The sequence below is a fragment of the Theobroma cacao genome, chromosome 10 (assembly GCF_000208745.1).
Source record: "Theobroma cacao cultivar B97-61/B2 chromosome 10, Criollo_cocoa_genome_V2, whole genome shotgun sequence".
NCBI lineage: Eukaryota > Viridiplantae > Streptophyta > Magnoliopsida > Malvales > Malvaceae > Theobroma > Theobroma cacao.
The window spans coordinates 4,340,657-4,366,928 of NC_030859.1; the positions used below are offsets into that span (position 1 = coordinate 4,340,657).

General features: G+C 33.9%; 3 protein-coding genes across 4 annotated transcripts; 1 reads left to right on the top strand and 2 right to left on the bottom strand.

Moving 5' to 3' along the window:
• On the bottom strand, positions 2,374–4,344 carry LOC18586441 (lysM domain receptor-like kinase 3). The gene has a single exon (XM_007009833.2). It carries the CDS (start codon positions 3,997–3,999, stop codon positions 2,740–2,742), a length of 1,260 nt encoding a protein of 419 aa, XP_007009895.1. The 5' UTR covers positions 4,000–4,344; the 3' UTR covers positions 2,374–2,739.
• Positions 5,594–16,285, bottom strand: LOC18586442 (ABC transporter G family member 24). 2 transcript variants are annotated; one of them, XR_001929914.1, is made up of 14 exons: positions 15,623–16,285; positions 15,026–15,102; positions 14,420–14,689; positions 14,040–14,103; positions 13,797–13,943; positions 13,573–13,607; positions 13,330–13,403; positions 12,241–13,169; positions 10,494–10,790; positions 9,796–10,290; positions 9,127–9,275; positions 8,545–8,834; positions 8,307–8,421; positions 5,594–6,337 (listed from the first exon to the last, which is right to left on the bottom strand). XR_001929914.1 is itself a non-coding variant. In XM_018129442.1 (14 exons), exons 1-14 carry the CDS (start codon positions 15,865–15,867, stop codon positions 6,181–6,183), a joined length of 3,363 nt encoding a protein of 1,120 aa, XP_017984931.1. In that variant the 5' UTR covers positions 15,868–16,283; the 3' UTR covers positions 5,594–6,180. The 2 variants fall into 2 exon arrangements, 1 of the variants encoding a protein (XP_017984931.1); XM_018129442.1 differs by having other exon boundaries at positions 8,307–8,440; positions 15,623–16,283.
• On the top strand, positions 21,173–25,913 carry LOC18586443 (probable receptor-like protein kinase At5g47070). The gene is made up of 6 exons (XM_007009838.2): positions 21,173–21,190; positions 21,658–21,807; positions 22,592–23,003; positions 24,079–24,339; positions 24,697–24,819; positions 25,173–25,913. The coding sequence occupies exons 3-6, from the start codon at positions 22,617–22,619 to the stop codon at positions 25,692–25,694; spliced, it is 1,293 nt and encodes a 430-aa protein (XP_007009900.2). The 5' UTR covers positions 21,173–21,190; positions 21,658–21,807; positions 22,592–22,616; the 3' UTR covers positions 25,695–25,913.

Below are 26,272 nucleotides of genomic sequence, written 5' to 3' on the forward strand. Positions count from 1 at the left end.
AAATTGATAAGAGTCTTTTACCCATATAATTATTTTCTTTTCTAATTACTTGCTCTAAAAGATTTTGTTTTCTTTTTTGAGTGTAAAAGTCTTTAAATTATAAAGTTGTCATATTTTAGAAGCAAATTCTTTTTTTTTTTTGGTAAAGATTATAGTTCAAAGGTCTTATAAAGGAGAAAAAGACTTTGATTTTTTTATTTTTTATTAAATCCAAAGTGTCAGCCACAGAAAGAATAGAAATCTAAGATTTTCCTGCTATTTTAATTATTTTTAATAATTAATTATCATTAATTACATTTCAATATAAAATTATTGAAGATTATAATTAATCTTATAATTTCATGGATTTTGCATGAAAATGTTATTTTATTCTTATTTTCATTTAAGCATTTAGTAAAAGTTAGAAGAGAGTGTAAAAAACTTTTTGTTCATATATTTCTTTTTGGTACATCATTTTGGTAAATAAATTGCTTAATATTTTGCGTTCGGACAAGATGCGTCGTACTCGTAAAGGTCGTGCATTCAAGATTAACGCAAACAAGGGCCACTTCATTGATAATATTCTAATTCAATACTACTTAAATCGAGATAAACATACCAATTAAATCAACCCGATTTAATCACATATGTATATATATATTGATAATATAATCAAATAGTAAAATGGAAATCTCAAACAATTTTCCCCTAAATACATGCATTTAAGTTCTAAATATTAGCATTTGATAGTTTTTTTTATTAAGATATTCTATTTAATAATTTATTAACAAGAGTATAAAGAATGTTGAAAGAAAAAATCATTAAAAAATTGAATTTAACTTTCAATTGATTACTGCTAAAATTAAATAATAAAGTTGACACTCTTACAAAATTATAATCATTAGCATATAAGAAAGAAAGATTAGTAAAATATTAAAGGTAGCAGTCAAATGATGAAGTGAAAGGGGACCATGACCAAGTATTAAACCTGAAATTAGTAACAAAATTCCATCATTTCTCAATAAAATGAGAATCTTAAGTATCTTATAGCCATTAAGCCTCAAGTTGATAAAGAAACAGAGCCTTGGGCTGCGTTTGTCTATGGAAATGACGGCTTTAGATTCAAAATAGTTGTAAGGGAAGTGCTGATTCTTCCCTTAGAAGTGGATTAAGAACAAATACCAGATGTTAAATCAGCCTTTCATCTATGTCCCAGCCACCAACCTTAAACTTGTATTAGTCTTAAGTCAAAAGATACTTAGTTATATCAAGTCTTCCCTTGAACAAGACTTTTGTAGACCAATGGCAAGACATGTCCATTTTGCTTGCTTCTTATTTGTAGACGTCTCCAATCTTCTTACATGTCTGCAGCATTTTCTTAAAACTAATTGAAAGATTTTCTCAGATTTTCATTTCATGATGAAGTGCTGAACGCAGCCTGAGATAATCCAATGCTTACTGTAGTAAAATGATAACGATCCCTTTGATTTCAACATAGCACAAAGGTCAGGTCAACAAAATTTGCATATGGAGCTGGAATTGGTCCCAGAATTCCATCCTTGCTGGATGATTCAGGAGACAAAATCTTGTACTACCAAGATAAGGACTCAAATTGAACAAGTGATTTGAATTCAAAGTGGTTTTAAGGTCTTGGCCTGGGGTTTCTGTGCAATTGTCATTTCAACATTTTTAAGTAGAGAAGCACAGAAATAATATATGCAGAGAAGATAGATGGTAATGACAATTGCTGATGTCCCAATGAAGCATTACATTGAAGTCTTTGGAATCTCCACCTTCTATTGGTCGTAGCCAATAAAATAAAGCAAAAAGAAATAAGGAATAGAGCAGTTAACCGTCTGGCCAATCAATCAAAGCAGCTCAACTAATTGTGCAGACAGTTGGGAAGTGAAAAAACCAACTTTAATGACTACAAAAAGCTATCTACCTTCCAATTCCATTTCATTCTTTTTTCATGTTCTTGCTGGTGACTAGACAGTTGAGAAACTAATTCAGATGTCTTTGTTTAAACTTCTACGAAAGAATTTTTCCGATTTAGGTTCTTGACCCTTACAGTGTAAAAGACTGGTTGCTCTCACATCACATGTGTAAGGCATAAATGGTGGGGAACCAGACAACAGCATTTTCACCAAAAGTCACGTCTGAAAGTATTTTTGCAAACTGGGGTAATGGAAAACTCTCGAGTAGACTAATGACAACATTGGCATTGTCATATTCCATTAATTCCTAGGGTCTACAGTTGAATATCTACATCCATCCACTAACTTCAGCACAGAGTGAGTCTTGAGTATAACATATCACTGCAGAAAACTTATGTTGAGAAGATCCTAACTACAAAGAGTTTTGGATCAAAGATTCAAAAACAATAGCAATACATGCACTCCAAAAAACTGTCTGAAGCAGTCAATACACTAGTACCATTTTCAGTAACAGACAGCACTAACTGAAGCAGAAAATCTTGTTTGCATAACAATTATTAAGAATGAACCTAGTTTCACAAAATCCTATACCAAAATCTCTCCCACAAAATGAACTTAAGTCTAAAAAAACTGCTCTCTGTATAGATTCACAAAAGGTACAAATATGTACAGGTACCTCAAGTTGTTGAGAAGAATCATGAATTTGTAAAGCTAAAAGAACAAAAAAAATAACTCTACTAACTCTCATTACTGATCAAACTGACAACCCCAAAGAATTTGCTCATAAGAAAAAAAAAACAAAAGCCGCAATCAATTTGTATAATTACCTTGGAGCCATTGAGACTGAGATATCAGTAGGCAAAACAATCTTGTCAGCCCAGTTCTTAGACTCCAAATACGACTTTGAAACCTGCCCTGCAACCTTATTCATATCAGGCCTTTTTCCTGGATCTTCCTCCACACATTCCAATGCCACCAAAACCATCTTCTCTGCCACATCCACTGGAAAGGAGTCCTTAAACCTCCTATCCACCCACCTCCTCACCCCTGCACTGCCTCCGGCCGCCGCCTCCCTAGCAGTATCTATAACACTCACTCTCTTATACCCTCCATTTTCTTCATCAACCGAATACTTTAAGGCTTCCTGTCCACTCAAAAGCTCCAAAACCACGACCCCAAATGCATAAACGTCACATTTCTGTGTCACCAAACCACTAAACTGAAGCTCAGGTGCCATGTACCCTCTTGTTCCTTCAATCTTCATAACTTTACTGTTTGATCTCTTAAGACTTTTTGACCCCTCCTCTTTTGCCACTTCCCCACATAGCTCAGCAGTGCCAAAATGACAAATTTTGGCTCTTAAAGAATCTTCAGCTACTAAAATACTTGAGATCTTTATATGGTTATGAGTGAAGCTAGTTTCAAGACCTGAACAATGGTGAATATAATCCAAGCCATGAGCAATACCATCAGCAATTTGCATACGAGAAATCCAAGTAGAAAGTATAGTAAAACTTGGGTTCTTGGGGTTTCTTAAACAATCTCTAAGGTTAGCTCCTTGTACATATTCATAAACAAGATAAATATAATTCCCTGACAGAGAAACACCCAAAAGCTTGATTAAACTACTATGATGACTCCTACAAATGAGTGATAACTTGTGAACCAAGTCATCTAACTCAATCGCACGTCTCAATTTTCTTTGGAAAATGACAACTCGTTTGCCTTGAAGGTTGCAGAGCCATGACGATGATGAAGAGGAAGAAGAAAAACGTTTAGCAAGGAAGTTGTCTGTGGCCGAGCAAATGTCTGAGAAGTTATAGATGTGGGGGTTTTCAGGGAGAGAGGCTTTGAAAGTTGAGAGAGTTCTGGAGATTTGGCTTGAGGTCGAGTAGCTGGAAGAGTTGTCTAAGAAGTAGCTTGAAGAAAGAACCAAATTGTTGGCTGCGGAAGTGCTGCTGGATGGGTCTGATAAAGAAGAGACGGATTTTGAGGTTTTGGGTGTTTGAGATGAGGATGAAAAAGATGGTCTTTTGGAAGATCTCGGTTGGATTACCTCTATGCTTTTCTTTGATCCACACATTAGGAAGAGAGAAAGAAAGGGAAAACAACGAAAAATTCTCTTGTTTTCTAGGGAAATTTTGTTTCTTTACAAGGATTCTTTGGTGGGGATTGGCGGTTGAGGTGGCGGTGGTTGGGGGCGTGGTCTGGAGACAGAAAGGGGAAATTTTTAATGGGACATAAGAGGAAATGAAAAGACTTTCTGTTTCAGTTTTTGATTCGGAACTCTTTGTTGGTTTGCAGTGTTGTCTCTGTCGATGAGCCGCAGACATTGGTTTCTCTCTTCCTGAAATTAATACAGTCTTTTCAACAGACACGTGTGGGTTACGCTGCAGAACCATCAAAAGCTCCAATTCTTTCTCCCATTCTTAGCTTCATCAAAATTTTTTTTTATCTTTTTTAAGTTTCATTTTATTGTTAATTTCATAACTTATTTTTCATTTGCTTTCCATGAAAAATCGTTTTGTCAACACTTTGAAGCTGAATTAGCGTGAAAGATTCAAGTGCTCAATCTGTTGTCATCCATTGCTGCTATCCCACGCCGCCACCAAAAAAATAAACTTTAATTTATAAATAATATATTCTTCTTGAAGCTGCTTTATTTGAATATCATTTTATCTCCCGGAAAACTAGACATGTCATTGTTTTAATTCTTTTAATAATCAATTTCTTATGGATATTCAACTCATTATTATTCCATGTGAAAGCAAGCAGGATACCTTTCTGATTTCAGGATCCAATCCCCTTTGCTCTTTGCTTATGGAACTGCCTTCATCCATGGTGGAGTTTTATATGGTCAAGTCTTTGAAGATGAAATTGAATTACTCATGCATATAAAAGTTTTTTATTCCTAATTTAATTACATCATTAATTATTTAAGTGAGATGTGTTGAGCTATAATATATTAATTTTAGAGCTTAAAAATATTGACATTAATTTGATTTTTGTTAAATCAAATAAAATCTACTTACTACGTTATATCTTTTATTTTTCGAAACGTAATATTATAACTGAAATTTTGTATTATATTAATATTAACGTGTATTAAAACTCATAATATAATACAATAGTTAAGAAAAAAAGTAGCAAAGTAGTTTTTTTACAAACTCTTGATGATAAAAGATGTTTGAATTTGAATGATGGAACATTTATCTGGCTGTTTGTGACTTTTTGTACCCTCTATTCACAGTTGCATATTGATACCATCCTTGGTAGCTTAGTTAGCCTGCCTACAAATGCTATATACCTGGTTCTACACAATTAAAATTCAGACTTAACTAGGATATAAGTTGCCAATAAGTTGGCTAATTCCCACTAGGCAAGATCCAATGGCTGCTGCTATTGTTAATTTGTTATTAAATTTCCTCATTACAGCTACCTGCTTCTATAGTCATAGCAATTGTGTCCATTCTCAGCTCTAGAGTCACGTTTGTGGGGCTTTCTAGAGCCAATCTGCTCTTTTTTCTCTGGCAATCTTTGCCAATTGCATAGCACCGGTAACCCAGAATATTGTTTACAAGTATCCCTATGCTCATGAAAGATGTAAACAGCATGAAAACCAAGTTGCTGAAGAGAACAAATATACCACGACAAGGAACATGGTTACCTGCAAAATGTAGAGTTTCAGCTTTCAACTAAATGCTGAATTGCTTACCACTAGGAAGGACAAGTTCAAATAGTAAAGAATACACAACTCTTGACATTGCGCCATGTTGGAAATCCCATCTCAATCCCATACAAGTTATGAGGAAAGTTATTCCAGTTCAATGGTGTGTAGAATCTGCTTTTATGCTGGGGGAGATAAGTCAGGATTGACTGCCTAAACAAAAATGCTTGATGTTTTATTAACATGCAATCAATGTGATTCCCCAACCAATACATTTTGAATATGAACTCTTTCCTAAACATGGGAATAGGCCTGCAAATGGATTTTCAAATAAACCTAACCGAGGAAATTCACACCCTCATGTACAAATGAATATGGGAGATAGGTTGTATAACCTAAGCAAACAAAGTTACACTGATCAACTCCTAGATATACAAAATAAGCCGTGGCACTATTTAGTGACAGATTGAGATCATCACTCTCATGATTTTCCTGTTGCTGAAGGTTCGATGGTGCCATGAGCCTTCAGAGCTGAAGCATTCCACTTCTCCAGAAGGAATTAGAATGCCAAACAAATGCCAGGTTGGAAACTGATGTTCACTTCTTCTGAAAAGTAATCATACCAACAAATGCAAATAAACGGCTGACTACACCAGTAAGAATGAGGATGAATATACAAAGAGTCCATTCATGTAGACTATAACCACTTTTCAGAAGCGCACCACAACGAGTAATTAACCACACTCCATAGTACCTGCAATGTAAACATGACTCTTTTGGTAAATGAGATTTTCATTCAAAAGAAAACCAACAAATCACAAGGAAACATTAAGGAAAAAAAAAAAGGGAAACTAGCAGGAGGGGGAAAGTACTATGGTGGTGCTCTATTCAAAAGATGATTAACAATGTGCATCAGAAAAACCATAGTTTTCTAAGTTTCCATGATTACTTCCAAAAATTGCTGATGCCAAACCTATGCTCAAAGGAAAAATTGGTAAAAAATAATAAATAAATAAAAAAGCCATGCTAAGGGGTTTCTTTGTTACATCCAAACTACGGATTCTGAATGAGCCTCTGCCTGATCTGGGAAATGACAAATTATTTCAGATGTACACTAATACATACTAAAAGGTTCTTTCTAACCAGAATTTGGTGGCTGCAAAGGGATCAAAGGATACTAAATGATTTGATGCGAGGATATTGCACATTAGGTTTTTGTGGTCAGAAATCTAGTTAATTGCATCTCCCAAAAGTACTACAGTGGTGCTCTATTCAAAAGAACCTCTCTCAGAAACTTGGGAGACAACAGTGAATCAAGGCTTCGCAGCTTTGTCCACAACCTACGCAACTATTATTTTCTCCTCCTGAAAACTGCCAAAGTTTTGCCCCACAAAAACATTCCAGCTTGAGCGTTTTGCCCTATAAAACTCTTCCACCTTCAGCATTTTGGCCCAAAAACAGCTTACTAAAGCTAAGCCATCACAAAAATTCTGGGTCTCATATTTGACTGCTTGAAGTCTGGAGCCACCAATGACATAATTTTAAAGTGTATGGCACTAATTGTTAAATATTTCTATGGCCCAGACTAGTAATAAAAGAATAACCACAAACAGTTTCAAATATTATTACAGATTAAAGAAAAGCCTTTCTTTCAGCATCTTCGCAGGCATTGTGGTTCTTAGATATAGAAACATTGCAAAGCCCACTGCAGTGGTCTTAATTATTTGGATTCAGATTTCATTGCCCTTCCTACATACAAATTTTTTAGATAAATTTATCTAGAGTTTCATAGATATGATCAAATAATATACTCTGTTCAATTCAGTCTGAAAGATCTGATCCATAGATATCCCAAAATCATTTCTGCCGAGGAGAACCTTCTAAATGAAGTGAAACCTTCCTTGTCCTAGAGTGAGTAGGCAAAACTTTTCAGTCAGCCTCTGGCATAGACAAGTTATAAGACCTAAAGGAACAAACCTAATAGAAGAAGCAATAGCTTTTCTGTTTTGCACTGTAGCTTAATCCATTGCTATACTTAAGCTAACCAGTCCAAGTTGCAGTTCAGGTTGACTTGGCTAATTCTGCTGTAATTTAATATGACTAGGACATTGAGAACACAATATGTTTAGATTAGGTTAAGTAGCTGTGAAGGTTCCTAAAGTTTCTTGATCTGTGTTGAAGATGGGAGTCTGCAATGAGGAAATTCTTGGTGCTAAAATGTTTGAAGCTATTGGAGAAGAAGAACACATGATCTTATCTGTTTTTAACTTTTATCTTTATAGTATTTTATATTTTATTTTCTTGTATCAGAATAGCCTGTGAGCTATCAGGAATTAGCTGTGGAGGGCATGTGGCATTTCTTGATTGTAAGCCACTGTCCACCTAGCCGACAAGGAGCAATATGGTACTGCTGTGCAGTTGACCTGTCCTATTTGTTTTTATTTCCTCCAAAGGGTGGTTATATACCACACCATTTTCACAAAATGAAGATATTCCAGCTACTGTCTTCTTCATTGAGTATTTGATATTTTTACTCTGTTTTTATGTCTACTCTGTGACTAATTTTCTTTATGAAATTCTTCAATCTGGAAGCTTCTCTTTGCCTATATTAATCCAATTAGATATTTTTAGATTATCATGACAATGAGATGGTGAATCTAAGGAGCAACGTATACATATTTATCTTTGATATCTTGAATAGATAAAGGGGTGATTTGCCATACCTTTCAGCATTTGCTATCACAAAAGCTTCCAAAGCCCACTTCGGGTAGCACAAATTAGATATCTTTTTCAGAACTTCACCATCTTGTTTCTGAGTGGCGACAAGTGTCAAAACAACTGGAAGAAGAACCGACCACTACAAGAAACAGTAACGTCAACGAAAGGGAAAGGATATATAAAATTTGAAATTGGTTAAATGACATGTCTATTCCACTCTCAGTACGTGCTAATCTTACTCACCAGCTGGGCTGGACCAGGTTGAAAGAAGATGGCCAATGCATAGGCTATACCAGTCACACAGTACACCAGGCACAGCAAGACAATATAATTTTCAGCAAACGAAGATCTTGGATTTGTGAAGAAAAAGAACATAGAGAGATAAACCACAGGCTTGATCACAGTATTAAAGTGGTCAATGGTGTCTTTGGCCAAAAAGTAAGCCAAGCTGCTCATGCCAGATGCACTCTCTCTCCAATATTGTAATTTATCCAGTGAAAATGATCTCAAAGCTGCTATTTTGCATAGAAGAGCTGAAAACATCAAGAACCATGGTGAGAAAGTTATTGATACGGCAATTAGTTTACCATATGAATTCCACATCTTAACATTATTATTAATTGTTGCAAATGTATTTTAGCCTTGTGTGTGTGCAATTTATGCTTCATTTTCAATTGAATATATGTTTTCTAAAAAAGAAAAAGACTTTGCTGGAGGCAATAGTAAAATGAAGTTCCTCCAGTACTTCTGCAACTTTCATGGAACAAATCAAAAGAGCAAATTCGAAGAAATCCTTCTAGCATAAGTAACAGTTGTCCAACTTACAGACTGCAATTATGGTATAAGTATAACCAACTGCCCCGAAGTTTTCGTCACTTGTTTTAGCTAATGTTCCTAAGCAGGCTCCAGCAAGCAGTAAGATCAGATAATCTGTCGCTTGTATCTTAGCTTCCCTCATACGCTGCTTCCCAACCCTGAAATATTTATGGGAATTAAGCTGAAGATTTCTCAAGTTAAAAAAAATAACATGAAGAAATTGAACCGTATTGGCCACTGGATAGTTAACTCAAAAGATCATAGAACATTTAGCCCTGGGGCAAATTTATCAAGTAAAAGCCATTAAAGACTCAGATTAATAGTTATAGGAAAGAAGGTTATGAATTTTTAATTCACAATTTGACATAAATTGTCTTTGAGATTTTAAAACCCAAAGCCCATCACCTATTCAAACCAATTATATGCAGAATCAGTGGGATCTCAACAAACTCAAACAGACAAAAGCAGAGCTTTTGAGTGAAGCAAGCCTAAAACTTTAATGTGGTGCTTTTAATATCTGTTTTGGCCCCGAAAAAACTTATAATCAACAAATCAGACAAAAGCTATGGAATATGTATTGTATAAATGAGGTTTTCATCATTGAACATTTTACCAAATTAATCATTATATAAAGTTGGAAGCTACATGCAATCTCGGCAAAAGTTAGATAGTCCTTACCTCCCAAGAAAATATCTGTATTGCCAGAGTACACCTGGAGTTCTCCGGCATGATAAGTCCTTAAACTTTAAGAAATTGTGATGTATGCTATCCCGCTGCAACTCCACATTACTCCTCACATCTTGCCATAACTCTCCAGCAAAAGATTTTTCCTCCATTCCAGCATGAACAGGATTTGTCCCATTTGCTGGACCTGCACCTGCTGAGGGCATAGCAAGCTGAGCAAAACTTTGCTGCAGATCAGGGGGCACTGGGTACCCATTGTGAAGCATCCACCTGACAGGAAACTCTTTGTAGTTGACACCTGAGGTTGCACTTGGTGTTACTATACCCTCTAAAATGTCAATGAAGTGGTCTGGAGGGTTAACACGTTCTGGGACATGGATCCCAAGGCCCGCAAAGTATTCTTCTGCTTTCTTTGCTGAACCATGGTAGACAGTGAGGCCGCCTTTTGCCAAAAGTACTAGATCATCAAACATTTGGAACAAGGCATAGCTGAACCAGAAATTTCAGCAATTAATACACAAAAAAGACAGTAAATTTACATGCCTTAGAATCTAAATGAATCTTAACCAAGTTTCTAACTCCACAGAATTAGTTAGTATGTTTATTATATGCAAGGATACAGCAGTCTACGACTGACGCAAATTCATAATGACCAGATTGAAAAATATAGATTTCTGATAAAAAATTGTTACCTAGGTTGATGAAGCACCATGCAGATGTTTACTCCTTCAAGAGCTTCATGTCGAAGTGCTCTAAGAAGCAGCTGAGAGGATGCACTGTCCAAACCAGATGTGGGTTCATCCAAGATCAAAAGTGAAGGTTCCATGACCATTTCCAATCCAACATTTACTCGCTTCCTCTGGCCCCCTGAGATACCTCGCTTCTCTACAGTTCCCACCAAGGAATTACGCACCATCTGAAGCCCCAAAGACTCAATAACTCTTTCAACAACAAGAACTGTATCTGGTTTTGATAAATGAGCAGGAAGCCTTTAACATGCAGGAGTTTATGACATAGGGAAAATACGAGTAGTCAATACAAAAGAACTGATAGGAAAAGAACCCAGAAGATCAAGACATATAATTTAAGTATACACAAAAGAACATCAAGAGAAAGAGTATTTTCCAAACAAATGACTTCAGAATAATCATCCATTACTCTAAGTGAACTTTGATGTTGCCATATATAAGAAACAGCTTCAGCCATAACATGACAGGGACAGAGACAGGTCAAAAACTAAGGTTCTATTTTTGGGGAACAAAGGTGATGGGGGCTGGGAGGAGGGGAGGAGGAGGACCCAACCAATTCAAATGCAAGTGAAATAGAGTGCTAATTGATTCCTTGATATTATATACATCCATGACGAATTGATTCAAATAGAAATAACGACTAAAGGTTTTTTTATTATTTTTGAGAAGAACAAGCACAGAAACAGAATAGCTAAGCAAACCCACTCTTAAGTGATCTAGTATTCTAGAAGTCTTCCGTAAAAGGAATGTCCAAGTTATAGTATTTATACGTGACATACAGAAAGAAGGCAATAGTGTGGTTTTAGCATACTATGGCAGGGAGAAGGGAAATTTCCCTGCCACCACCACCTTCTTAGTCCTTGGTTAAAAGGTAAAGTGGGTGGTGTGTTAATAGAGCAACTGAGCAACTGGATTTTAGTTCAACATCTGAGCTTACCAACTTAGTAAACATGATTGCAAAAACAGCAACAAATTTAGTGATGAAAGTTTCATCTCTATCATTCACCGGGCACAATAAATTGATGAGTTTGATTGATAGATATGGATTTCATTCTGCCAGGAGGAAACAAGTGTAGGGAACAATCGTTCATGAGCCATAATTAATCAAAAAGCATATTTCTATAGCTAAAGGTTCCTGGAAAGTGAAATAAGAACAAAATAATATTCCTAAAAATTTTGCATATCATTAGAGAATGTTAAACATGCATCCATCACATAGCAGCACTAAAGACTATTTGGGACCTGTAAATGTTGCCTATAAGTTGTTGTCATTATATTAACAACAGCACATGTAGATCTTAGAAAGGCAATGCGCCAGACCCTAATTCATTTTAACTGCTCTAGCTACCTATTACAAGGTGCCATTTTTACATCCTACAATAGTTATTAAAAAAAAAAGACATCATTACTTAGCTCCTGTCTGCTCTTGCCAAAGCAAGGAATTGGATGAGTTACTGAAATATGGTAGCATAGGACATCACATGCTAGGTAATAGTCAGTTTTTGACAAGTATTTTCCATTAGTTCAAAGGGTGAAGTGATTACAACCCCTTGACAATATCAACCCACCTATGGCAATCCACCACACTAAACGTAACATGGACCAGAAAGAAAACAAGATGATAATTTGTATTATGCACACGAGTCAATATCTATGTTGCTGATGTAAAAGGGGTTTAAATCTGGCATACCTGCACTTAGCATTAAACCGTAGATTCTCTTCCACGGTCAAGTTCCCATGCACAATATCATCTTGTGGCACATAACCAATTATTTTCCTATATGAGCGGATTGATTCATTCTTTCCATTTATAAGAATCAAACCAGTCATCTTGCAACCTATTGCCTTTCCAGCCAGAGCAGAAATAAATGTTGTTTTTCCAGCACCTGAAGGGCCCATTACAGCAGTGATGCGACCAGGCTTAATTTTTCCAGTAACACACCTCAAAAGATGCTTGCCTTTCCCCTTCAAAGTGAGTGTAAGGTCTTTGAAAGAGACCTCAATCAGGGGCCTTTTCCTGATTTCAGGATTAGTAGCCATAGAAATTACTCCTGAGAATGTAAGATTTTTATTTTCTTCTTGCAGTGCTTTCTCTTTTTCAAGTTGAGCATATGCATACTTAAAAATTTGGCTATGAGTATTAGGTTGTTTTCCCTTTGGCTTATGGCCTTTAGATTTTCTATCATGGGTATTAACATCAAATCCTTCATAATTTCCAGGGTCATCTTCAATTTCATGCATCATCCGCATCAAATTGCCAGGTTCCATTGGCTTTCCCCTGGATGGTGCAGATGATGATAAAGATTCACTTGAACAACTTATATGTGTAGGAGCATACAAGTCTTCATCTGTTTCACAACTTGTTTGATCCAATATTTTAAGTTCCTCAGGATGCTTGGCAGATTTTTTAAAAGAAAATGTCTGTGAAAAATGAGTTTGCAGTCCACTTGCATGTTTCTTAGCAGCATCCTTAGCAGTTTTCCACCTTTGACGTGCTTTTGCTGTGTCTCTTGCACTTCTTGCCGCTGCTTCCCTGGTTTTCGCCAGTCGTCTTTCCCTTGTGTTGAGAACTTGGTCAGAACAATTGTAGATAATGAGGAGAAGAGTAGTAGTAGCAGCCTGCATAAGCAAAGAGATATTTTATTATTGTTTTGGATCGTTGTCAAAGGGCTATAAGCATACTTCTGCAAGCATGTCAGACTAACAGTAAATGATAAGAATCCAAAAAAACAAAATAGGTGATTATACTTATGGCTCTGGAGTCAAGCAAATGACTTACTATAAGCATAATTCCATAGGCATGCAAATCTTGATTTGATGCGTTTGAATTGCAAGAAGTCAACTTGAAGCAGCCTGCAAGATCAGTGAGGGTAAAAATGCAGTCCAGGCATCATGAAGCCTCAACCAGGACATAAACCATAGGATCCTAAATATTAATTTCACAAAGTGACAAATGCCTATATACACTCCCAGTGGAGTCAGATGTAATATGCAAAATAAACAATCTAAGCAAAGGGCTTACGTTTCTCAGATGTTGAACCCATCCTGCAGTAATGTCTGCAAAAGGCAAACAAAAATTTGATAGCATCAAGAAAAATGAAAATAAAACCAGGAGATTAAGTATACATATAAATAACGCAGACAGGATTATTAAATATTTTGTTATGATAGATATAGAAAGAATGAAACTGGCCAAATGTCGGAGCTCCAGGAGAAGCGATTAAGTGTTAGGAAGAAAACTAATACCCACTACTGCACGGCTTTTCCTGGGTTGTTGTTGGACAATATGACCCTGCTGAACAGAATACCTCACCACTGCTACGAACATCAGCCCATATATTGGCTCCTCCACAAGTATGGTTTGGCTTTCCTGGAGGCAGCTGGTAAAGATATCTGAAAAACCATATCAATAGTTTTTTTATATGAACCTTCTTAAAGCCATAGGCCATTCAATTTGTAAAGCAATGTTTAGAAGTAGTATGAACTTACGGCTCACATATGCCAGTAGCGTTATTGAGTGTTGCAACCGGACAATGGGAACCCAATGGGCAAGCTGTAGAAAGATGGCATCAGATAAAGCATGTGCAGAAAAAAAATAGACATATTTTTAACCATTCTAAGAAAACAATGACTAAGCATGGAATGATACTTAGAAAAAAAGTTACAAGGCCGTGAACTAACAAAAGATACTTGAGAATTTTTGGTTATTAATGTTGCATACTTCATTACTAGGCAATATAGAGACTTAATAATCTAGAAGTATAAGGATTAGATAGCAGAAAAATATACCTTGTTTTGCAGGATGCTCAATAATAAATAGAAATTAGCTATCTAGGAAGAAAGCCTTGAAAAGATCTTCAGATACTTACGAATCATGCATGTAAGACCACGAGGGCAGAAAAAGCCCTCACAACAAGCCTGACAATCATGAGTCCTAGGAGGAATGACTCGAGAATTTTCAAGGTCAACCTGCTGGTTTGGACCAATACTACAAGCCCATCCCGGCTCACAACCAGAAACCCATGAGGTTACATTACAGTTTTCGTTAGGCCTCAAATTAGTTGCACTTGAACTTCTAAAAAAAGTATCGAAGTAGAATTTTGCCTCAGCTGCTGTGCACAAGCGCCGCATAATATCTCCTGTTGAACCAATGGACACCACAGTATTATACTAACACATGAGACAGTAGAATAAAAGAAATTTTTAACATAACTAATTCTAAGTCAACTCAACTAGTCTCATTTCCAACTTCCAAGTACACGGTTGGTTTTGTGCGAGAATCTCTACTTAGAGTTATAACTTATGTTGAGGCAACAAATTTTAGAAGTAACAGCAACACTAACTACAATGTTTACAAAAATACTACTGGAAGAACACTGTCAAAGCTTCAAAATTTTCTTCTCATCTCTTTCTGCATTTCCTTAGCTACTAAAGAAAGCAAGTAGTTTCATTCTTGCTAATCACAGATATTGTACCTTTAGTTTTCTGAATACAGGAAGCCAAGAAGTCCAAATTTGATGAAAAATTAAATGCTTTATTCCAATCAGCTTCCCTGAAACATAGAGGCAGCTTCAAACTCAAAACGATCCAATTCCATTGTATGAACAAATATATAAAACTAACAAATAAGTATCACCTCAGAAAATTTTCTGCAAAATTAAAGAAATTAACATTTTTTAAAAAAAAATCACTTTGTAACCAGAAACAAACATATAGCGCCAATTAGTACAAACTTCATTCGACATGTCACAGCCAAGCTTCATTTCTATTCATTATCAAAGAAACCAAAAGAATACAGAATAGAACAGTTCAATGCAGTTTACCGTTCTACAATTGTTCAGCAACCAAATAGAGTAAAAGACCAAAAAGAAATGGCATGCAAAGCACAAAAGAAATGACCTTAATAGAACGAAATACAAGCTAACCTTCATTAACCAAAAACCCGAAGCAACATTAAACATAAAACAGACTCAATTCTCAATTATTCCCTTCCTTTTCCTCATCAATTCTATTTAAGAAATAGATAATGAACAAGTATGACATAGAGAAAAAAGAAAAAAGGAAAAACTTACTGGTTTTTTATGCAGAACCTGGCCTGGTCACCAATATCCTTGCTAAAAACTGCAGTAAGATTAGAAAGCCTGCTATTAACAAGGGCTGTAGTAAAGCGAAGAGCAGTAGGATCGTCCACTTGATCATAATCATTCAAATCTTGACATTGTACCATATTCACTAAGAAACTCAAAACTACAAAAACCCAGAAAGAAGCCGACCAAAAACTACAAACTTTTAACTTTTTTAAGCCCATTTTGAGCATATGGAAAGAAACCCAACAAAGAGACAATTTTGTTCTTTTGACAAAAAAAAATGGAACTCTGCTTTTCACTTAGGATAAAAATGAGTGTGTGGAGCTAAAGAAAAATGTGAATGAGGAACATAAAGAGATCTGGGATTGGCTTAAGCAGCCATGTGGTGGGTTTTAAAGGTCAAACTTTTGTATTTTAGGAAGGCTGCTTAGCCACCCTTTGTATTAAAAAGAATTATCTTTCATTCTTATCCTCCCTTCCTTCCTGGTTCATGCCCAAGGCGGGGTGAAAAAGATAGAAGGAATGAGTTGGGAAGAAATGGTGAAAGTGGGACCCTTGTAAGAGGAGACCTTGTCTTAAGGACCATTTGCTTGTTTGCCGGCTTTCGCAGACAGGACATGTTTGGTTGCGCTGTCTGGTTTGAGAAGAAAACCATATGTAAATCTGTTTTATATAAGATTCCTATTCCTATATGAATAATATCAGAATGTGAACTACTTAGCATCCCTAGTAGTAAATTATTCTACGTCTGGCGTATTCGTGAAGCCATGTGTGAAAGTCAAGACCAAGCCAGGCCACCCAATCTTGAAAGCTGGACACTATTGTGACCCTTGAATGAGCCAAGCCTACCATGGCCAGGTCCATGGTAGGTCTCGTTGACACATTTCAAATCATTGTCCATTTTCCCTTTTACCCTGGGAAACATGAGGCTGTAAGACCTAGCATAGGACCATAATTTCATCTCAAACTAAATGGAAAGCAGAGAACTTGAGTATTCAAAGTTGTCAGGAACTGTTAAGGTGTAAATCTATAACAATGTAAAATTGGGTAACCTGTTGGGGTTGATAGATTAAGGGTGTCAGTTAATGTTATGTACAGGCTTTGAGAATCTGTCCTGCTGCCTATGTGTTATTGTGCAGTGTTGAGCTTTTGTAAGGCTACCGGAATTTTATCTAAGTCAGAATTTTTATATCGATGAAAGTCTTTTGTCAAAGACTTAATATGGTATTTTGGCATTGGAAGTAAGGATGAGTAAAATTAGATTAGATTAATTATTCATCCAAATTAAATATAATTTAGATAAAACGGTTCGATTCAATTGATTCAAAATATTTGATCTAATTAATTTATTTAATTGATTTTCAATTTTTAAAATTTTTGAATCAAACTGATTCAAACAAATTAAATTTTTATATATATTAATATATTATGTATTATTTTGAAATTTATATAAAATATAATATACATTTAATATTTTTAAGTTTTAATTACTATTTACTATGTTACATTCCCAGAATTCACTTCTTCATTTTTATTTTTTAATCACTCCTTCTTTACTTTTTTTTTTCTCACCTAGTCACCTTTACATTTTACTCTTTCTTTATTTCTTTTAATTCTTTTTTGTTTATACATTTTAAGATGTCAAAGATTGGGATTATAGATTCCATTTCTGTTGTTGACAATTGACAATTGAAGAATTTAGAAATGCATTCTTCACACTTGAATTGAAATAAAATGTTAAATTTTATGACTTTTTACATAATTTTCATTTTTAATATGCTTTGACTTTGTTATTAAAAAAATTATATTAATTATATTTTTTATATTCTTTCGATTGGTAGATAGTTATGTGAGTGAATGTGAAGAGCCAAGTCATTAAAAAGATTCAAGTTGATAATTTGTGATGATTAATGGTCTTGTGTTAAACAATTTTATTTTGTGAAAGTTAATTTTATTATTTTGACTCTTTATTTTGTTGAATCTTAAATATTAATTTAATGATTTATGTAAAAAGATATAATTATATAAGTGAATGAACAAATTTTATGTTTTTTATATTTAGATTATTTGTGTATTTTATACTTATGGATAAAATTTAGAAGTTTTAATGTTGTACTATAAAAAAAAGTGATAAAATTTTGATCTATTGGTTCAAAATCGAACTGATCAAACCAATTCAATATTTGGTTAGTTTAATCTTACTTTATATTTGATCAGTTTTAATCGATTTTTTAAAAATATTTGATTTATTTAGTCTTTAGGTAAGATAGACCAAATTGTCTAATTGCTCACCCCTAACTGAAAGAGTTAAGAAAAACTTAAAAAAAGAAGAAGTTAGAAATCAAAATAAGTATATGATTTATGAAACCAAAGTTCTTGTCTTAAATAATCTATAATCTAATTAACCTATTAATGTACAAAGCTATAATCCACCTACTCTATTAAACTCATTTTTTTCTCAAACTTTTTTGGTAAATAAGATAATTATGGGAGTTAATGTAAATCTTAGCCGTGATTACCTCCTACAATCATTGGAAGAACTTAATTAAAAGGCCACCATTAACTATTCATAAACATTGTTAATTAAACTGTTTGACTTGTTGCATTTAGTAAAAGTTAAGCATCCCATTTTTTCCCTTTTGCACCTGCTTACGCTATTAAAGTAATTAGTTGCCACATTCCTAATTCCTCATAAACAGGTTTGAATAAGTACAAGACTTGAGAGATTAGAACAATTTATCAGTCTATGAATTTTAATTCGTAATCAAAAGAATTAGGTAAAATATCCTCACTTTTTAAGTTTTGATTAAAATTATACAATAGTCAATTAATTTTCAAAATAGACAATACGTCTCAAAAAATATTTTTCTAAAAAAAATAATTTTATTTTTAATTAATTTTTAAAAATACTATTATATAATTTTATTAATTATTTAATCAGAAAAAGCTTCGTGCTCTCCTTTTTTGGAGAGTTGAGAAGCATGATCAATGCTCCTTATTTTAATTTTTTTAAAAAAATATAATAATAATTTTTAAGTTAATAAAGAAAGAAAATATATTTTAATTTTATCATAATTTATGTTAACAGTGTTTGTACTCTCTTGGTTCACTAGAAAGAATAAAATATGAATAAAATAGTCATTTCAAGATAATAAAATAGAGGAATAATAGCTATTATGTAGATTGGTTAATGGGAATGGAATATGATAGAAATTGCTATTATTACTTATTCTATTATTTGATTGGCATGAATAATTTTAAGAATGGTTAAGGAATAATGGGTAAATGATAAAAATACCCTTTATTAAAATTTAAAAATTTTTTAATTAAAAGACAAAAAAACTATGATGGAAAATAAATAATCTTTATTCAAATTTAAAATTTTATTTTATTAAAAGATAAAAATATTTCGAGCAATAAAATCAAAATAACTTTTACTATAATTAATAATATTTTCACTAAAATACAAACATATTTTTATTATAATTTAATAATATTTTTATTAGAAGTTAATTAAACTTTTTATTATAATTAAATAATATTTAATATTAAAAGATAAAATATATTATTCATTAAATTTAAATAATACTCTTTATTATATTTATTATATTCAAATAATAATATTAAATAATATGTTTTATAATATTTATTATAGTGAAACAATATTAATATATTAAATAATATTTAAATATTTTTATTTCCTTTTTTTTGAAAATGAAGTAAAAACTTGTGTCTTTTGTGCTTTAGAGAGAGAAGAAGTGAGGACGAGAGAGAAAAAATAGATTTAGTATTTTTTTGTAAGATAATTTTTTAAATTGTAAAAGGGTATATTTATCTAATCAACTTCTTTTCTTATTCTTAATAATTTGGAATAGTTATTACCAAAGAAGGCCTTGGTAATGGCTATTCAAACTTCTATTGAAATGGTTATTCTGAAGAATAATCATTCCATTGAACTAAATACAACTTTATTTCAAAAATGAGAATGGGGAAGGAATGAATATTCCATTATATTCAACCAAGCATGCCCTTAGAGTAAAATGTTTATTTCAAAAATTAATGAATTTATTTAAAATTTTTATTAAAACTTAAAATGTGAAAGTATTTTACTCAAAAAATTAATATGTTTCAATAGTTATCAAGAAGAGAAAATCTAATGATAAGATTCAAAATATAATGATAAAGTAAAAAATAATGAATATTCGAATATTTGATTCATTAATTAATATATAATTTTTTTATTTAAAAAATAAAATTTAAAATTTTTTTAATTAAAAGAAATTGAGGGGAGGTGAAATTCACTAGACATTCTAGACTGCAGACATTGCCTCTATGCGCCACAGCTAATGATCCAAACTTCACCTTAACTTGCACCACCATATGGTACACTACACCAATGAAGGGAGAGGCAAACTCCACAAAGGGACCTAAAAGGACAGGTTCATGATCATGAAGGAAGAGGCAAATGTCATATCAACACTGTTTCATTAATGATATGATCTTCCCATTGTCAGGTTCAACAGAAACAAAGGGTAGAGATGCATTAAGGGCAAAGCTTTTTGGCAAATTGTCTTGTTCATTTATGTTACCAGGTTCATGACAAAGATAAAAGGATACAGTCATGGATTAAATTATTCCCCATATTACATTATTTTATTATTTATAACATTTCTTGATATTAACTAAAAAAAACAATTTTGAACATGTCATGCAATGTTAGTTTTTGAAATAATTTTGCTTTAAGCTTCATGGGGGGTTTTGGACTTAGGTTTTGTATCAGGTTTTATCTTCTCTAATGTTACTTGATGCATTTATATTTATTATTACTGTATAATTTATTCATAAAAATCAATACTAAAAGGATTTTCATTCAAGAGAGAGAGTAAAATTGAATCGAAATAATGATTCAATCGAATCAAATATAATTTAAATAAAATGGTTTAATCCAATTGATCCATTAAATTTGTTGATTTAAAAAATTTAATCTAATTAATTTATTTGATTAGTTCTCAATTTTACAATTTTTAAATCGAATCGATCAATAGATCAAATTAATATTCTCTACATATATATATATACATCAATATATATAATATTATATATTATTTTTAAATTTATATAAAATATATATTTTATTACTAATATTTATTTTATATTTTATAATTACAAGTTAAATTTATAAATTTTAATATTATAATTTAAAAAAATACAAAATTTTATTTTTTTTATTTAAAACCAAATTGAATAAATCAATTCAAGATTTAATCGATTTCATCCTTTTTATATTTAATCAATTCGAATTAATGTTCAAAAAATGTTTCCCCCGTTTAATCATCAGGATTGATAGTCTAAACTGACCTAACTACCTAATTGCTGGTCTATGCTTCAATTGACGCGTTGTCAAAATCAAATTGAAGGCCATAAACAAGTGGGTAGAACGTGCATTCGAAGCTTTAATGTTATGGAGAATTCAAGAGTTTCTAATGAATGACCTGTTGACTTTCCTCATCCTAAAATGATGGTGCAACTTCTTATGCTGACACACAACATGAAGTTAGAACTACCCTTTTTTTTTCCCAGCAATTTCATGAATTTTGACTTATGAATTGTTTTTGTCTTCACTTTGAATTTCCATTATAAAACTATTTGAAGCCCATGGTTGCAAGCTATGTTAATGGTTTCCAACTTCCAACTACACCTTTAAAAAAAGAAATACTACAAATACAATTCCTCTTTTTTTGTATTCATAGATATGCTATACAAATGACTCATTCTCCGTGATTGTTTCACCTTCAAATCCTTTCTTTTGAAGAAAGTGACAACCAAATCTTTTCCCTTTTCACACTTTCTCACTTTTTTGTTCTTCAAGTCCTAGACATAATACTATAATCTCATTTGGTTTTTATCATTATTTTTTTTGGGGGGCTGTTGTTTACTCACTAAAAGCCTTTTTTTTTCTTAATGAGGTTCTTGGTTGGTGAGCTAAAATACAGCTGCCTTGTATTGACTTGTTGCTTTAGATCATGGAGAGCTCGTTGCTGTGTCCTTGGATCCTCTCAGTATTCCTTTTGGCTTTCTGGGTGTCTCTTTAATATGGAAAACCTGTGAATTCTATCTACTTTGTTCTTGTTGTTTTTCTGGGTTTATATTCAAAGAGAGCATTAGCAAAGGTCAGTGCTTTCTTGAAATTATTTCCTTTTTGTCAAAAAGCGTTTTGAATTTTTTTGGTCTTTCACAATTCAAAATGTTGTTGAATTTTATTTGTAGCATATGTGAGTTTATATCTTTTTCAAGGTTTCTTGGTGGTTCAATGCAGAGCTTCTTTGACTTATATTATAGTTTCTCTCTCTCCCCCCCCCCCNCTCTCTCCCCCCCCCCTCCCCCCCCCTCCCTCTCTCTCTCTCTCTCTCTCTCATGTTTGATAAATTTGTTGGGTAACTTGTTGCACTGGAAGTTGGTTCCTTTCAGGAATAGTATACCATTGTTAAGGGTGTATCTGATGACATTTTAGTCTATGGCACATATTTAATTTTGAATTTGTAATGTTCAAGAAATATGGTAGCCGACTATTTTCTCTAATAAGATGAATTGTTTTGTTTAAAGCCCTGGTCATGGAATTTTGCTGGTGACTAAAAATGCAGACAAAGAACATTGGCATCTTGATGTCATGTTTGACGTTTAAAAGCCTACTTTTTTTGAGTTGCTAATGGTATTTTGTATCATATCTTGAATTTTGCTGGAAGTTGTCGTTTGATTGATTTTATGCTGCTTGAGCATGTGGAATTGGATAATAGCTATGTTTATACTTTATCAACATTCTTCATCTCTATACTTTCATTTTATTATCAGCAATTCTTGTTAGGATTAAGCGTTAGGTTACGATTACGTTCATCAGGCTGTTAATCTCAAAATCTATTTGAGTTAATCCATACTAATGCAATTCTTAATGTGCAGTGAGGCAGTGTGTTTCTTTGGGGCTATGAAGTGTTTTTGTTTCTCTGGTAAAGAGAAGAATGCTGAACCAAAAGCTACAAAGTCTATTTCCGTCCGTTCCTCCACTTCCATTTCCATGTCAGCAGATCATGATATGAGGAGATCTGGGTCTGAGTTCAATTCTCAGAATGTCTCAGATTTTAGCACAGAATCCTCCACGAAGAATTCATTTGCTGCTTTGTCTCAAAGACAAAGTAATCTCAGAGAGTTCACGTTCTCAGAGTTGAAGACAGCAACAAAGAATTTCAGCCGCTCCCTGATGATTGGAGAAGGTGGGTTTGGCGGTGTATATAGGGGTGTTATCCGAAGCACAGACGATCCTCATAAGAAAATTGATATTGCTGTTAAACAGCTCAGCAGAAGAGGGTTGCAGGTAAGCTTTCTGCTTTTGTAAAGCTTGGTACAAAAAATGGTATTTCAAAATTTTAAAATTTTCCCTAGCTTGGGTGTGAAGTCTTTTGGGTAACATGCCAGCGAATTTACCTTTTTTTCTGTGCATTATTGATCTTTCGTATCTGTCTTATCTGTACTGAGAAACCAACAATTCCAGGGAGTTCTTTCCTTGTAAAGTTGCAGATATGACTAACACAAAGGGAATATTGTAGTTTGTTCTACATGCTGAATTTAGACAATTTATATGTTTATTAAATACGTAGTTTACTTGAATGCATATAATCCTTTTATCCCTATGAATTAATTAATGTCTTTTAATCTAAAAAAGCATGTGTACAAAATATTCCAGGAATGTGTGGTTGGCTACTTTAACAGTCGTCTTCTCAGCACTTCTAGACCTTCCATTGTTGACACTCTTATGCTAGCAGAAGATGCTGGCTGCTTCTTGTTTTTTGTTTCCTTGAACAGTTTTCCATTTAGCCATGGGATCATTAAATTGTGGTAGGAAGTCAAAGTAGAGTTTTGGATAACCAAGTTAGATAAGGGGTATAAATTATGACTTCTAACTAACTTATATTAATTATTGAACCTGATTTTGGTGAAAATCAATGCGAGAGGAATTAAATGTCATAGTCATCAGGCTGAAGTGATATGGAACTGCTAAACATTTTCAGATGGAGCACTTTACCAAGAACAAATAAATCTTTTAGGGGATACACAGCCTACAGCATGATCTTTTATGTAAATATCCACATATTTTGGGATAGTTTAAATCATTTTGCCCAGTTTAAAGGTCCCCATCTACCAGTGTTCTGCTCATGCCTTTCTTCCTATCCTTTCTCAAACTGTTTTAGGACTGCAATGCATCTTGATTCCTATGGCTTAAGATTGCATTAACCTATTTTTTACTTTTAATGAGTACTTATTTTAGAAAAGGGGAAATCTCTGGCGATTAAATTGATTCCCTTATTCCTGTTATATGTTCTTTTCTGTAACATGTAGATGTAACAATCCTTTTGAAATATGTAATAGTTGTTTCCACATTTTGTTGGCAGGGGCACAAAGAATGGGTGACAGAAGTAAATGTTTTAGGGGTAGTTGAACACCAAAATCTTGTGAAATTAGTGGGTTACTGTGCTGAGGATGATGAAAGAGGTATACAGAGGCTGCTGATATATGAGTACATGCCCAACAGGAGTGTGCAGGATCACTTGTCAAGTCGGTTTCAAACAACTCTTCCTTGGGCCACCAGAATTAAAATTGCCCAGGACGCTGCCCGAGGCTTAGCTTACCTCCATGAAGGAATGGACTTTCAGGTACCTTTTACTTCTTGCTAGATATGATTGCAATCTGATAGAGAAATTTTCTTCTTTTGGTATATATGTAGATGAGGTGGGAAACAAAATGCAAAAAAAGAATAGGGAAAAAAAGGTGCAAATTTAGTATAAAGATTTCATGCAAAGAGTTGTGGTAGGACTTAAAGGAACTAGGCATGTCAAAAAAGAAACACTCAAAACATGATGAATTGATAACAATGAAGCTTCTTATCGCAAATGAAACCCGCATTTTACCTCATTGCATCTTTTAGCTGCTTTAGAAGTTTAAATCCTTTTCTTGAACTATATATATATATATATTATTTATCAAGAACTTTTGTTTTGTGATTGGCTCAGATTATTTTCAGAGATTTCAAGTCCTCAAATATACTTTTGGATGAGCATTGGAATGCAAAGCTGTCAGACTTTGGGTTGGCCAGACTGGGGCCTTCAGATGGATTAAGTCATGTCTCAACTGCAGTAGGTTTTGAAGTTGCTGCAGATGATCTTAAATTGCATTTGTTTTCTTTACACTGCAATTTAGGCCATAAAAGCTTATGCCATATGTCATAGTTACTTGAAGATGCTAGACCATTTCTTGAAATTCTACGTTGTCTTTGTTGACTACTAAAAATTGCTTTTCCGATACTCATCTGCACTACTCACCTTAAAATGAATGGACTTTTGCTTACTTCCAACATCTCCAAACCAGCACTTATTATCCCTCCTCCCCCTTTCTCTGGCCCCATTTCTTCCATATTCCTTGTGCAAATGTTTCATATCATGCTCTTTTTACAGGAATAGAGGTACCAATTTGTCCATTTTCTGTGCAGGTTGTAGGGACTATTGGATATGCAGCTCCTGAATACATTCAAACCGGGCGCCTGACAGCTAAAAGTGATGTGTGGAGCTATGGAGTTTTCCTTTATGAACTCATAACAGGTAGGCGCCCTTTGGATCGGAGTCGCCCCAAGCGGGAGCAAAAGCTTTTAGAATGGGTCAGGCCACACATCTCTGATATAAAGAAGTTCAAGTTGATTTTGGACCCTAGGCTCGAAGGGAAGTATTCTCTCAAGTCTGCACATAAACTTGCAGCAGTAGCAAACAAATGCTTGGCACGGCAGGCCAAACTACGCCCCAAAATGAGTGAAGTTCTAGAAATGGTGAACCGAATCGTGGAAGCAGCAGATATGGTAAGCCCCCAACTCCCTATGAAGAGTTCAACTCTGAAAAATGTCTCTGAAGTATTATCAAGCAGGAAGCGTCTAAAAAGAAGGTTTGTTGATCTGATAACCGGGGACAAAGGATGTTTGATTTGGCGAACACGGAGACCAAAGATTGTGAGAACTTGTTAAGACACTAGTTGATGAATTTGGTTGAATTCTGTAAGTTAGTCTTCTCTACGTATCGCATAAAAACCATTGTAAAGGCTTTGCTTTGGCTGTAGGAAGTTTTCAAACTACCATATTTGAGCTGATACTTTGTGCTCAAAGCTTAATAGCTTGAAAGAGTAATATCTAGTCAATAGCTGTTTAATTTCATCTTATAAATAAGTTTCCAAGGTATTTGGTTTATCCTCAGCTTTCATAACTTTCATTAATAATTTGTTAAAATGAAGCTAATGCAAAGATGCTTTGCTTGATGTATGTTTTGATCCAAGCTTAATTGCTTGTAATCAAAAGCATTTACCGGATTCTCTCTGTCTTGATTTACAAGCTACATTGATAATTAAAAGATATGAGTAACGAGGCCTTAAAGTTGTTAAGAAGGTAACCATGGTGGAAAAGGAAGTGACAAGCCTAGTTTGTGTTTGTTCTCTAAGAATTTGGATGCCATGGCTAAAACTTCATGGGGCAGAGGGATTAAGTTAGAAGTAGCTGACACGATTTATAAGACCCTTTTCATCAAATGAAGCTCCAATTGGCTTTAACGT